Raw genomic sequence first — 15,285 nt, forward strand, 5'->3', positions numbered from 1 at the left:
AGATTTCCTTGGAACTAGAGTTACAGCATTTCTGATCTTTTTATCATTTCAAAGTACCAACTCTTGTTTCATTGATTCACTTTATTGTGTTTTTATTCATTTACCTTTATCTTCTTTGCCTTGATCTTAGTTAGTTATTCCTATATACTGATTTGGGGTTTGGCTTTACATTTTTCTGAGTTTCTAAGTATACAATTAAATTATTTGAGATCCCTATTTTTTTTAATGTCTACACTTGGAGCTATGAACTTCGCATTTAGGGCTGGTTTCCTTATAGTCCATAGTTTTGGGTATTTTGTTTTCACTTTTTTGCTTTCTCCATGCGTTTAATTTCCTTCTTGAGTGCTCCAATGACCTAGTCATCATTCAATAGCATGTTATTCAACCTCCATGTGCTTGTGTATGAGCTTTAATTTCCCTTGCTAATGAGTTGGTTCTCCACCCCTCCATTGTGGTCAGATAGAATACAAGAAATTATTTCAGTTTTCTTATATTTGTTATGACATGGTTTGTATCCTATTATATGATGTATTTAAGAACAAGTTCTATTGACTGGTGAGAAAATGTATATGGTACAGTGTTTAGAATGTATAGCAAATAGCTGTTAGAGCTATATAATCTATGATGTTATGTAACTCAGATATTTCTTTCTCTGTTTATTTTGTTGGGATGACCTGTCTATTAGTGAGTGTGGGTACTGAAGTCGCCTAATGTTACTATGTTTGGGCTAGTCTGTGTCTTGTGTCTTTACGTCTAATAATATCTGTTTTATGGAATTGGAGGCATACACATAAACATATGTGTATATGTTTAAAATGGAAAAGTCTTCTTGATAAATCATTCAATTAATCAGTATAAAGTGACCTTTGTCTCTTCTGATTGATTTTGGTTTGATAGCTGCTTTGTCAGATATTAGAATAGTGACCTTTGCTTGCTGTCTAGGTCCATTTCTTGGAATACCTTTTTGTCCTCTTTCATCCTAAAGTTTCATTTGTCATTGATAGTAAGGTTTATTTCTTAGAGGCAATGACAGATGGATTTTTTTAAAATCCAGTTGTCTAGTCTGGGTCTTTGGGGAAACTGATATCATTAATAGATTATTAATGAAAGTCAAGTATTAATTCCTATCATTTTGTTGATGTTGTAGTGTTTAGTGTTTTTCTACCTCTCACTTACTTAATTACTACTCTAGTATGCTTTATTCTTTTCTGGAACCCTTACTGATGTGTTTATATTTCTCTTCAGTCAAATTGATTCACTTATGTGTCTTTGGTAGAACTGATTTAGTGGCTATGGATTTATTTAGCCTTTTTATCATAAAATGTTTTATTTTCACCTTTGAACATGACTGCTAACTTTGCTGGGTGTAGTACTCAGGCTTGATCGTTATCTTTCAGAACTGAAACAAACCATTCCAGGCCCCCTAGGCTTTGGAAGCTTCTGTTGAGTATCTGCTGTTATTTTGATGGAATTGGCCTTAGGCTATGACTTGCTGATCTCTTCTGCAGTTTTCAATACACATTGTCTCTTCTATGTATTTAGCGTCTTAACTATAATATAATGTAAGGGGTTTCTTTTTTGGTATTGACCACTTAGGTTTCTAAATTCCTCCTGTACCTGGATGGGCCTAACACTCTAGATTTGGACATTCTCTTTTCTTGAAAATGTTTTCTATGACCTTTGTATGAAATTCTTCTGTGCTCATGATTCCTAGGTTTTTGTATTTCACCATGTCCCATAGATCTTGAGTATTCTGCTCACACCTTCTCATCAACATATCTTGCAATTGTTTAAATGTTCCTTCTGGTTTCATTACCTTGCTATCTAGGCATAATTCCCCCCCCCTCCCGTCCCCTGTCCCTCTGTCTCCCCCCCTCCCGCCCCCTCCTCCCGCGCCCCCCCCCCCCCAGTTAAGTAGGCCTTAAGTCCAAGCAGACAGCTGTTCACAGGTGTGAACCACTTAAGGGGAGGGGCTACAGCTTCTGAGCTTGTGTGTTCTGTACACGACTCAGAGTGAGCACAAGAGATGCTGGGCAGCGGTGGCACACACCTTTAATCCCAGCACTCAAGAGGCAGGCGGATCTTTGAGTTTGAGGCCAGCCTAGCCTACAGAGCAAGATCCAGGACAGCCAGGGCTACACAGAAAAAAACTTGTCTTAAACAAACAAACAAACAAAAAGCCTAAGATACAAATTACAACAAAGAAAAAAACAAACCAAGAGATGCTCATCAAGTGAGTATTGTTTGCTTTCTCCCATGTTAGCATTTTCTCCTGTGTTTAGTGAAGTCTCTTTTGCTTTGATAGTCTACTACTCCCACCATCAACATTAATGCTAAGAGAATATGAAGGTGATTATTAAAGTGTTCTGAGAAATTAAATATTAAGAAAAAGTATAAAGTCACATTTTAAAGATACATAAATTGACTAAATGTGTACATGAAAGTATTAAAAACTGAACAACTGTTAACTCCAAATCATTAATTGCAGAGCCATTTGAAGAAATTATTGCTCTCTTCCCAGCCGTAAACAAACAGACAATCTAATGGCAGACTCACTTTATAATACCGAGTGTATTTATAAATACGAAGGGTGGAGACGAGGAAAAGGGAATGTTGTTGATTTTGGAAAGTGCTCTAGGTCGTTTTATTTGGCCATTTTATCTTATAAGAATCACTAGAAAAAAAATTGGATGTTGGTTTTGATGAATCATTTCAAAAACAGGTTTTGTTCTACACACACTCAAGGTTATGGGGCACGAAGGTGATACAAATATGGGTTTTTATGAATGACTCTGTGAATCATTTTCCCTTGTCATTTCAGTTTTCCTCTGTTTCTTGTTGAGACAATAATTAAGCCACTTTAGTTCTTTTTCCTGCTGGTTGGAAGACTGGACACAGAGAAGAGAAGAAAGAGGAAAGGAACTCGCTCACTGCCTTCATGGCTCAGCAGCTGGCCTGCTCTTTAATAAGCCTCAGATTTCCCTGGGGACCCTAGGGCTAGTAGGTATGTTATTGCTCTATTCTGTGTATGAGTCTGGGCCTAGCCAGAGATGTAATGATGCCAGGTCTCCAAGTAGATAGGATTTAGTCCAGGAAATGACCTATATGATAATGGAGAGGGGCCACAATGGGTTTTCCAGGTGGAAAGCAGACCTCAGAAAGGAAGGGCTACCTGGCAGGGGCTGCACCTTCTCAAACCATGGTAGGACACCAAGACAAAGATGGAGAGCTCTAATATTTTCTCCCTCCTGATAATAATATACCAGCAATTTCTCCCATATTCCCATGCCATCAGGCAAAAAAGCATGGAAGAATCACCCTGAGGCTGAGGGTAGAGCAAGGAAGAGGCAGGAAGAATGTACATTGGCCAGACACAGGCATACTGAATACATTTTAGGGAGTTAAACTCATGCAGATTAAGAGCTACAGCGATCACTCTATTGCAGAGGCCCTGGGTTCAGTTCTCAGCATCCACATTGGGAGGCTCACAATTACCCGTAACTCCTGTTTCAGAGGATTCCCACCCTCTTCTGGCTTTCTCAGGTACCTGCACACATGGTACACATGAACACACACACACACACACACACACACACACAACGAGAGAGAGAGAGAGAGAGAGAGAGAGAGAGAGAGAGAGAGAGAGAGAGAGAATAAACAAATGAATAAATCTTTAGAAAACATCACGTGGGTTAATTTGTGACACTCCCTCCTATGAACATGGCCCTCCACACATGCTCCTTCCCCCGCATTTTCTGTACATGTATGTACATGTGTTTGCCTGTGCATGTCTGAGGTCTTTGTTAAGGCTCAGTCATGAGAACAGTGCAAGTGATCATTTTAAGAGTGCATGCCAAGGGACAGCTAACACTCTTGATTCCAGTTGGCACTTAACGTTTACACAATGCCAAGACATCTGTTCATTCCCATTAATCTTGGCATGATGGTCCTCCAGTTGTTGTTTGTGTTCAGTACATAAAAACATCTGTCTAGGTCACCGGCACTTTGATTGTGGCTGAATTGGCTGGTTGTGGAGTATCATGCAGACTGCTGTTATGACTGGCTAAAGATGAAACAGAGCCAGCCACAGGGAAGACCAATAACCAATCTGTGAGAAGAAACATCTGTATTGGAATTTCACTGGAAAAGATGATAATTTGTTTCTAGATGGCATCTCAGTAGAACATAGACCAGACAAGTTTATGTCTAGGTCTTCCTCCTGTCTCAGCTTACTGTAACCAGGTGGTCCTGCCTGTGGACCTGACATCCCAGGAGCCAGCTGGCCCCCAGCTCTCACTTGCTGCGAGGACCTTCAGCCTCTTAATATTTTTGCCGTAATATGTATGTCCCTTCATGTCCTCATCATCCAATGATTGGTCCTGACATTCTGAGAATTGTTTCCTGTTGTAGACTCTCTAAATTGACTCTAAATCTAAGTGTAATCCTCCTGAAAATGCTTGTGGGTGATACTGCGTTAATACTTAACTTTTGATTTTCCCATATGGGAGTGTGGGCTCCAATGAGACTTTATTTTTATATTGTGTTTGCTGGAAGCATGCTTGCTTGGGCATGGAGGAGTGTCCTGGGAGAGGAGAGCAGATTTCACAAGCTTGCAGCAGGGAACCTCAGCTTTCAAAGAGTGGCCCAGATCTGTATGCACTATGGTTTCAGACACCCACAGCTGTCTTCCAGCTTTTCTGTAACACATCTATGCTCTGTGGAGGTCAGAGATGATACTAAAATTTTATGGGACGGCATGCATATGTGTGTGAGTGTTTTGTGCATGTGATATGTGTGATGTATATGATTGTAAGATGCATGATGTGTGTATGTACATGTGTGATATGTATGGTGTATGTGATGTGATGTGTGTGCATGTGTGTGATATGTGATATGTGTAATACTTAGTGTGTGTGACATGTGATGTATGATATATGTGATATGCAACTTGTGTGAAATGTGTGTAATGTGTGTGTAAGATGTATGATGTACATTTGTGATATGTGCATATGGGGTGTGTGCTATGTGTGTGGTGTGTATAATATGTGTGTGATATGTGATGTGTGGTAGGTGTGATTTGTGATGTGTATGGTATGTGAAATGTGTGTGATGTGTGAGTGTGTGATGTGTGTGTAATATGTGTCTCATGTGTGTCATATGTGGTATGTGGGGTGTGCGTGCATGTGTATGAGTGATTCTGTAAGCTCTAGGACATAAGCATAGTTCTTGAGAATCCATCCTCCAAAGTAAAATGGAAGTGAGATAGTACAGTTCCTTTCATGTGTCAATTCTGCAGCCAAGCTTAAGCAATCATAGGCGCTGGTAGGAATGGCATTGTTTAGGAAAAAGGTCCAAGATGCCCTCTGAAGACCCAACAGCAATGGAGCTTACTGGAGATGGTGGAATAGAATGCAGATGATTGAGAACCTGATGTACACAAGCAAGAACATTTGAGTTAGTTTGGTAAATCAAGCTCCCTTTTATAACACAAGAACTCTAGTTATGGATCTAATATATTTATCTTTTATTACAACTTTGAGTGCTTTCAGTTAAATACACATACCAATGATAGCAACTTTGGGTCACACCAGGCAAAACTGGCGAACAAAACATAATTTTATACAATCATTTGTGTATTCGTCAAATAATACTTCCTAAGTTTGCTTCCTATCTCCTGGCTTCATTTTCTACATAAAGACATAAGGACTTGGTGGTGCACACCTATTACTCAAGCATTCAGAAGGCAGAGGTGGGTGGATCTCTGTGAGTCCACTCTGGTCTACGTAGACAGGTCCAGGCCAGCCAGGGCTTTATCCTGCATGAGACCCTGTCTCAAGTATTGCTCAACAATTATCAAAAGGAGCTTGCCTGGTGCTGGGAAAGCGAAAGGCATGAAATCTGAACATGCCTGTGAAATCTAAGTAGACTGATTTCATTTGTTTTTGAGAGCAGGTTTTGCTATGTACTTTTAGTTGTCTTCCAAGTTGCTATTTAGCCCAGGCTAACCTCCAACATAACTATTTTCCATTCTCAGTCTCTAATGTGTTTAGATTACAGTGTGTGGGCCACCAGACCTGGCTTTCCAAGTGTCTCTTTATTAGTTCACTACTTGTAGTATTTTTAATGGAAATTTAAGTTTAAAAATTAGGTAAAACTAATAAACAATGTGCTTGCTGATGGTTTTACTACTTAATAAACCCATTTAACAATTTTTTCTCAGTTCTTACTGTATATCCTACACTCTTCTGGAGACTTTTGTGAATCCAGCAGTTTAAAATCTACTATAGGAAAATCAGACTTCTCTTTTGTGTTGTCTGAGACAACAACTCAAAAATGTTAGAGAAAAAAACTGTCAACATTTATAAACTTGAAAATAAAATTATCCATAAGAATGATCATATTTTGAATCATTGGAAAGTATATTCATATTCCCAAGGTGTGGATAAAGGTGTGTATTTATGTATGTATGTGTGTGTGTGTGTGTGTGTGTGTGTGTGTGTGTGTGTGTGTGTTATTAGTGTCCATATCTACAAGAGCTTTGTATGGCTAAGGAAAGATTTCAGAAATGCAAACATCAAATATATAGGTTTCATTTGTTGAGACCAATTCCAGCCTCTAGTTAAACCACCGAAATTGCAATCAGGTGCTGGGAGACTCCTGTTTACAAGGCACCCAGAGTTCAGGCATCAGATGGTTTTGGTTAAGTTGCAGTTTCTCTTCATCCTCGTGCTGATGCTGCTGTCTGACAGTGTTTCTGTGAGCCAGTGATTGCCTGACGGCTCAGTGCTTTTCTCCGTCTCATGTTTGGGTTAGTGTCTTCACAAGGATGCTTTGAGTTTTAACAATCTTTATTGAAAACTTATTGCTTCACAGTTTTTTTTTTTACAGTTTATATAATTTCATTCTGTTATGGACAGAACTCGTGTGTGTGTGTGTGTGTGTGTGTGTGTGTGTGTGTGTGTGTGTGTGTGTGTTTTCTCTTCCTTGGAGTTCTTTCTGTTCATCTTTTACCTATGCTCACAAAGAGCCGCTATGAAAAGCCTTTACCCTACCACCATATTAAGGATTAAGCTTATCATAAACTTGTCCTCTCTGCCTTGCCTGTGCCTTTCTGGAATGAGAGTGCGTGCTAATGTCCCCTTCCTGTGGTTGTTCTGCTATCCCTTGAATACCCAGGTAATAAATCATCTCATGACACACTGGTATTTTGCACCATGTGAAGTGTGCTACAGAGCAAGGTGGGTCCCACCATATCAAAGGTGAAGGAAGAGCAGTGTCAAAACATTCCCACATGTGTGTGCCAGGACTGCAAACAGGGAAACTGGTTTCATGAGATGCGCTGTAGCTGTGGCATAACCACGGCTACAGCGCCAATTGCAAAGCAGTTTGACCAACAGCTTCCACAATGGGAGGTCTTGTTACTAGTGGATTTTGATTTAAACCAATTTTCCTAAAGTAAGAACTCCTAGGCACCCAGCTTTTACTTAAAAAGAACACAATCAGCTGCCATTTTGTCCTAAGGACTATGTCCTTTACCTTACAGAAGCTTTGATCATAGCACCATTATTCATAATAGCCACAACCTGGAAACAACCTAGTTGCCCCTCAACTGAAGAATGGATAAAGAAAATGTGGTACACTTACACAATGGAGTATTGCTCAGCTGTTAAAAACAATGACATCAAGAAATTTGAAGGCAAATGGATGGAACTAGAAAAAAAAATCCCAAGTGATGTAATCCAGATCCAGAAAGACAAACGTGTTATGTACTCATGCATAAGTGAATATTAACTGTAAAGTAAAGAATAACCATACTATAATCCACAGACCCAGAGAGGCTAGGTAACGAGGAGGGCCCAAGTGGGGACGCATGGGTCTCCATGGCAATAGGAAATAGAAGAGATCTCCTGGGTTAACTGGGGGCAGGTGGGCATGGGACCTCTCAAGGATCAGGTTGGGAGGTGGGTGGAGGGGGGGAGTACTGAAAGAGGTTACTGGAAGCAGGGGATGGGTGGCATTTTAGGGTTAGGTAATAATCTAATTCAAGGGAAACTCCCACAAATCTACAAGGCTGACCCCAGCTAAGTCTCCTGGCAATAGTGGGTGTGTAGCTTGAACTGGTCATCTCCTGTGATCAGATTGGTGCCTGCCTCAATTGCCATCAGAGAGCCTTCATCCAGTAACTGATGGAAACAGATGCAGAGACCCACAGCCTGAGCTGGGGAGTCCTGCAGAAGAGGGGGAGGAAGGATTGTAGGAGCCAGAGGGGATCAAGGACATCACAAGAAAACTCGCAGAAATGACTAACCTGCCTTATAGAAACTCACAGAGTCTGAACCAGCAAACAGGGAGCTTGCATAGGCCTGACCTAAGCCATTTATGTATATGTGACAGTTGTGTAGCTTGGTCTACTTATGGGACTCCAAACAATGGGGACAGGGGCTGTCCCTAATGCTTTAGCTGGTTCTTGTGAACCTATTCCTCATACCGGGTTGCCTTGCCCAGCCTAATACAAGAGAGGTGCTTAGTCTTACCCGAACTTGATACCCATACTTGTTGATACCCGTGGGAGGAGACCTGCCCCTTTCTGAACAGAAACAGAGGAGGAGTAGATTGGGGGGGGCGAGGAAATGGGAGGAGAGGAGGGAGAGGAAGCTGCGGTCAGGATGTAAAATAAATAAACAAATTAAATAAATAAAAAAGGAAGTTAAGAAAGAACACAGTAGGCCCACCTGTGCATTATATTTTGAATTACTATTATCAAAAACTATATTTTGTTTTCTTATTTCTCTCTCCTGAGTAACTTAGACTGGTCACAAACTCCTGATATTCTTGCTTTTACTATTCAAGTGCTAGGATTACAGGGATACACTACTGTGTGTGTGTGTAAATATAACAAAAATATAGAGGAATAGGTCATAAATTTGAAAATTAGTGATTGTGGGGATAGGAGAGGAACTAGAGGGGGTGGAAAGGATGCAAATACAGTGTAGTCATGTATGAAGGCCTCAAATTTAAAAAAAAACTGTAAATAAATACAAAGAAAAAAGAAAAAGAACAGTAAATGCTAAAAGAAGATCTTAAAAAGGAAAGCCACCAAAATCTCAAGCCCCTCTGTACTCCTGAATGCTTTTAATAATCTCTGAAGCTGCAACTATGCTTTCTGGATCGCACCAGAAGTTCCTAGCCTTCCGCTTGTTCAGCTGGGAAGAATGATGCTAATTTTGAAAGAATAGGAAAGACAGTCCCAGCTGACGATTCTTGGCTCCTTTAATAAAAAAAATGTTATTTTAGTTTTAGTTAAAATGTAATGACACCATTGTTCCTTTCTCCCTCCAATCCCTGCCCTGTGCTCCCCCCACATCCTCTCAAGTTCATATCCTGTCTTCCGATCAAGAAGGGAAGATGAAGGGTAACAGCAAATTCAAAGCCCCAGTGAACTGGCCCCCTCCATTCCTTTTCTGGGGCCAGAGGATATTAACTGTAACAAAACCTATTTGTTGACAAGTGAAACTCATATTTATCCATTTTAAAAGGCCTGTTCATTTTATTTCTCTTAGTTTTCTTTAACTATGAAGATTACTGGATGGAAAAATCCATTTACTTTTGATGAATAATTCAGAGGAAATCAGCTAAACATCACCAAGTTTGTGACTGTAGAGCTGAGTGTCATATGTGCTTCAGAATATACTGTGCAAAACATTTAGCTACAGTCACCACCTACTTCTTGCTTCTGGCTCTTATCTCTTGACAGGGGGGATTCCTTCCTTCCTTCCTTCCTTCCTTCCTTCCTTCCTTCCTTCCTTCCTTCCTTCCTTCCTTCCTTTCTTTTTGTAAGACTGAAAGCAATTAGAATGTTAACTAAAATATTTTTTCTGTTTTTTAATATTTGAAATAAGATATTTTAATTATTCATTTCTTTATACAACTTCACACTCTTCTTTGAATCTCAGCTTTATAGATCAGTGTCACATTATCTCACACTGAGAGGCATCAAGTATTCATTGTTTGTTCAAGGTTACACATTAGGTTAGTGGCAAGGGCCAAAGTCACCTTAGAATTCTTTCCTCAGAACTTGGCCACCTGGATTATATCAGGGGTAGGTGCTGGGCTTTGGCTCAACTAAACTTGTCTATTTGGAATATAATTGCTTCCCCTACAACTTCTGTGCACGGGATCAGCAGTCTTGTTGACAGTGATGAGAACGTGGAAGGTAATAGTTAATATGTATTTATAAGTGAACGAATTATTGAGTGAAAGGAGTAAATGATATGCACGTGGATACTGAGAGGCTACTTTGGTTTTCTTTCGGAGATTTTTGAGACAGGGTTTCATGCAGTCCAGGGTAGCTTTGAATCACATACTTTGTGGAGGATGACTTTGAACTCCTAATCTTTCAGCTTCCACCTCCCAAGTGCTTGTATTACAGGCTTGGCTTTCTCACTAAACCTCACCTACATTGACTAACATGCCTTTTGTTTTCTTTCCTTATGATTTTCTTATGCCTAGGAATGATATTTGAAATGTTAGGATTAGACAGACATTTATGGGTATTACCTAGAGTTAGGCAAAAGTGTTTCATTTAAAACCCATTTTTTACTCTGCTACCTTAAAAAATCAAATTAATGCCTCCTTGATCTTTGACATCCATCTAGAAGCTGGCTGTGACTTGAGAATATTTTGTGTTAGAGTTTCCATTTTATGCATTTGGGGGCTTGCTTTTGAGAATTCATCTTATAATTTTATTCTGGCACATTGTGGGTCCTTACAGAGTTAGGTTCTTTCGCTTGAAAGAACTGCCCTTGGGAAGATTTTGGGCATTCTTTTTTTTCCCTAGGGAGCCTGGGGAATTGCTTAATAGCCATGCAGCACCACATCGAAACCACTGCCAGCCAATACAAGTGCCGTTGGGTATAGCATGCCAAATCTCTCACTCCACCCTAAGGTTTCATCTACAGCATTCTTTGCTCCCAGTTGCCTGGCTTTAGATTATTTCAGGCAGGCAGCAGATCTTTCCCTTGGAGGGTTTTTTTTTTTTTTAAATGATCAATGGTACTTAAAAGATGAGCAAAACCAAAGATGTGGTGTTCTGGGTCTACACAACACTATGGGGACACACAGTTACTGAATGATAATTCCTATAATTCTTTCTCTCTGAATGTAGGAGACATTATAATAAATAAGATATTTCAAGGAAGGGAGGACTTTTATACTCTTTTTCTCTCACCTAATCTTCCCACCCTATAAAAGTTTTGCAGACTCAAGCCAAACTTGTTCACTAGGAGCCTAAAAGGGTTCCTCCTTGTATGGCAGGCTGTCGCTGTATTTTAATGACAGCTAGTGTTTCTTTTGGTCTGAGACACAGGTATGTGAAATATAGGTCAGAGGTTGAAAATTAATGCCTGCTTGTCATGGGAGAAGAAATAATTGGCTGGGAGAGCAGTGAAGAATGCTTGCCAGCCTGCCAATGTCACATCCCTTTTTTTTTGACTATTGGTTTTGGCTGCTAGTCCCAGAACAAATAATAGGTAGGTTCATATTTCGTGGAATATATCTTTATCAACTGTGTCAACTTCTGGTGTCTTGCACTCCCAAGGGACAGGCAGCTGGAAGTCTTTGCTTTTGCCATTTCTATGCCGAGAGAGCAAGGCTGTACACACCATGACAAATGGATGCAGCTGGAATAATGAGTCTCTCTTCTCAAAATCAGACCTGCCTTGGAAAAGGCTGTGTCTTCTGAGAGACTGTAGACTAATGTAACGAGTCCTAGACGGACATCATTTTGCAGTTTAATTTGACTCTGGCAGTCACTGCCAAAATAGCCACAGATTCCAGGAAAACTTAGTCTCCAAAATGGGTTGGGTTCTCATCATTTTTGGAATACTGCATACATTTTACCTTTTATAAAGGAAATTTTTATAATGAAATGTCAGAGGCAGTATGTCATATACTAGTTTTAGTCTGCTTAAAAATTCAAGGGGGGTAGAAATACAATGTGCATTTTCAATGCAAAGCAATAGAAAGCAAACATTTTTGATACTGTTAATGAGACAAAATAGAGGAATGGTACAATTAAAGAACAGTTTGGGGTTTTCTCAAATTTTTCACTGTTTGGTTAGAGACGGTTAAATGGGATAGATGAATCAGTACTTCAGACATTTTAAAGTGACTATGGAAACATTCAAGGACTTTCAGGGTTAGAAGCCAGTGGTTTTCGGGTAAGTCTGCAACCATTATAGTAAAAACTCTAGCTCATTAGAAACTCCTAAAGCAACATGTTTTTTTTCCCCCACTGTCGCCGAGTAATTTCCCTCCTGATTCTTGAGTTGAATTTTGAGTAGATCTCAAGATTTTTAAGTTTTTCTGCATTCTCAAGTACTGAATAGTCCTCCAGTCACTTAATGATCTGAAGAGTCCAGTCCAATGTAGTAATCTAAACCTATTGTCTTCTGGGCATTTTCGCCATTACTTAGCCAGGACCTGCCCAAGAAGTAGAAGTCTGCAGCGCGCATGCTCATACGTGTGAGTGAAAGTTGCGGGCACCTTCTCACTGCAGTGTGTTGAAGGGGGAAAGTCGAGGAAGTTGTACAGATCTTACTGACATGCCTTGAATTTGACATTATAGATGTTCAAAGCCAATTAATATCTTGGGGTTTGGGGACTGCTCTCCTCCTAAGATCCTCACTGTGACTATGATTCCTGTAAGAGAAGCTGCTTCCTGCCGCGAGTTTTTGGGACATTATTCTCAGTTTCTCTTCTCTTGGGTCACTTTGTCTTTCTGAGAAATCCTTCCATGACTTCCTAGGTTTGTTCGTCACTGTAGCACGACCATAGAAAACCTGGTTCCTTCTTTTATCCCTGCATTTCTCCTACAGGCAAACTGTAAAACTGTGTCTTATAAGAACACTAAATTCTCCTAAACTGTGGGAGATGCTTGTCAGACCCTTCCGATGTCATTGGCCATCCCTCTCATCTGGCATAAGGCAAAATCGTCTTTTACTGTGGGAGCCATCCCTCCCATAACCCTCGGCATCGGATTATTCTTCCCCAGTTCTTCCACTTGCAGACTTCTCACAGCCTGGGGATCATTAGTGCTGGCAGAAGTGGCTTCCCAGTCCTAGCCACTCTGCGCGGCTCTTCTCACTTCACTCCTAAAGCTTTAGACAAAGCTGAAATAAAAGCATCCCATTTTCCATTCCTCCATATGTTCTATCTTTAGTAAATCAAATCTTATTGTCCTTGCATTCAGGTCCTAACAATAGTTCCCTAAACAGCCACCATCCAGGTTCATATGACCACAAGTGACATTATCAGAAGAATGGAAAATAATTGGTAAAACAAACTAACAAACACAAGCCTGATTCTTTCTAAATTTGACTGTGTTGTATGACAGAGGATGTTCAAAAGGCAAAGACATGCTAAAAATGCAATATTGTATGACCTGGAAGTAGAAAAAAATGAAGGCATGATGGGAAGTTTAAGCATAGATGAAGCTGCTTTGATGCCTAATTTAAGGTGGCACCTGCAGGGGACAGAAGGAGCAGGAATCACGTGTAACTTGATATGGAATCTCCCATTATTGCTGGTCTGCAAGCGATACCTTTATTCATAGGGGAAATTATTCTTTAAATTAACCAGCAGATTCTCTTTATATTTTATACTGATACTATTGCATGGCTATTTCCTCTACATTGTAACATTCTCTTTTAGAGAGAGGTTCCTTAAGATTTAGGAAGTAATACAACTTACAAATTTCAGGTTGCTCCTAGAAGTTGAGTCTTACTGGATCCCTTCCACTAACAATTGCTGGGAAGAACAGGGTCTCTTTCCAGCTAAGCTGCTGACATAGTGCTCCTGGAACTCCAGAGAAGCAGCTTTTGTGAGTTATCACTCATATTAGGGTGGACTTTTTTTTTTTTTTTTTTTTTTTTTAGTGATGCAACTGCCTTTGAGTTATCTCTGCTCTTGAATGTAATTTCTTATTTATACTCCTTTAAGTAACCCAGTGACCTTCATGGTCCACTAAACTAGACTTGGGTGGGATAATTTCTTTGATTTGTCATTGATACCTATCTGGGACAAACGGACATTTGTTTACAACTCCCCAAGAAAGGTCACACAGCAACTACAATTCCATAATTTGTGCTACTCCACTCGCACATCATAAATTCAGGAGACCTACAGTGTAATCCAGGTGAGTAATTCAGTAACTATTTAAAAAGAACCTGTTAAATTCAAAGTATGTCAACATTATACTGTGTTATGAGAGACGACATGGTCATTTGAGGGCTACATAAAACCATGAGCCTAGAAATATTCAGCAGTTACTTACTATTCTCTTGTCATTTACAGATGAGAAAACTGAGCCCACAGTGGCTAAGTGGCTGTAAAGTCCTGTGGCTGAGTAATGACAAGGTAGAGATAAAACTTACTTCTCTGTTTTTGCTTGGTGCTGTTTCTACTACACTGGCTTTTCTTGTGAACACAAAGTCCTCGATAATATTATAGAATTGTGGACTATTTATTCCTGTAAGATGATTACAGGCTGGATCCAGCTCTTGTTGACCCTGAGTGCATCCAGTTGGCCAAGGTAGGGGATTTCCCACCACAGATATCAGCCAAGGCTCCTATTAAACATTTACTAGTATACCAGAGCTTATGAATAATAAATGGCCTAAGTTCAACTATCTTTTCATGAAGCATAGGTTTTATAGAGAAATGGGATTTCATCAGGCAGAGTAGCCATGTGTAGGCTATTTGAAAATGAACTTGTGGAGTGAGTAGTGGTCTTGGATACAAAATGGATGGCTAGATGGTGGAAATACAGAACAGGGACCCTCAATGACATGCCTATGGTGGAGAGGCTGAATAAACAATGGTGAATTTTTTGTGGTGACATTATGAATGTTGGGGCATAGTGGAATCTAAGAAAGCTGGAAAGGAAGCCTCCATAAAGGTATGAAAAGAACTTGCTATATTCTAAGCATTTTAGCTTTCCCATAGGGAACTAGTGCATATGTCTAGAAATCAGAATCAAGTAAGCTATGGGAAGAGGCTACCATTTTACCTTTTTAATCTATCACTAGTTAGCTTAATATAATGAAAACAAAATTCAACATTCCAGTTTATTTACTTCTCCCTTTCTACCTTCATTACATAATCCCTGTAAAATGCCTATGAATTATTGTTATTATTGTGTGTACTTAAAAAGTTATTCAGTAAACATTTTTCTCATTATTGAGGTTAATTTATATTTAAGTCTATAGAACTATTAGTTGTTTGATA

General features: G+C 39.7%; 1 protein-coding gene across 3 annotated transcripts in view; it reads left to right on the top strand.

Annotated features, from left to right (window-relative positions):
- LOC143272867 (uncharacterized) overlaps nucleotides 1-15,285 on the top strand; it is a 108,392-nt gene that overhangs the window by 24,029 nt on the left and 69,078 nt on the right. For 2 of the 3 annotated variants that reach the window (XM_076569440.1, XM_076569438.1), the window contains exon 2: nucleotides 14,353-14,415. The exons of the other annotated variant lie outside the window; for it this stretch is intronic. In XM_076569440.1, the coding sequence (XP_076425555.1) occupies nucleotides 14,353-14,415 (63 nt within the window). The remainder of the gene's footprint in view (nucleotides 1-14,352; nucleotides 14,416-15,285) is intronic. 3 annotated transcript variants of the gene reach the window in all.

Source organism: Peromyscus maniculatus, chromosome 4 (assembly GCF_049852395.1).
Source record: "Peromyscus maniculatus bairdii isolate BWxNUB_F1_BW_parent chromosome 4, HU_Pman_BW_mat_3.1, whole genome shotgun sequence".
Taxonomy (NCBI): Eukaryota; Metazoa; Chordata; class Mammalia; order Rodentia; family Cricetidae; genus Peromyscus; species Peromyscus maniculatus.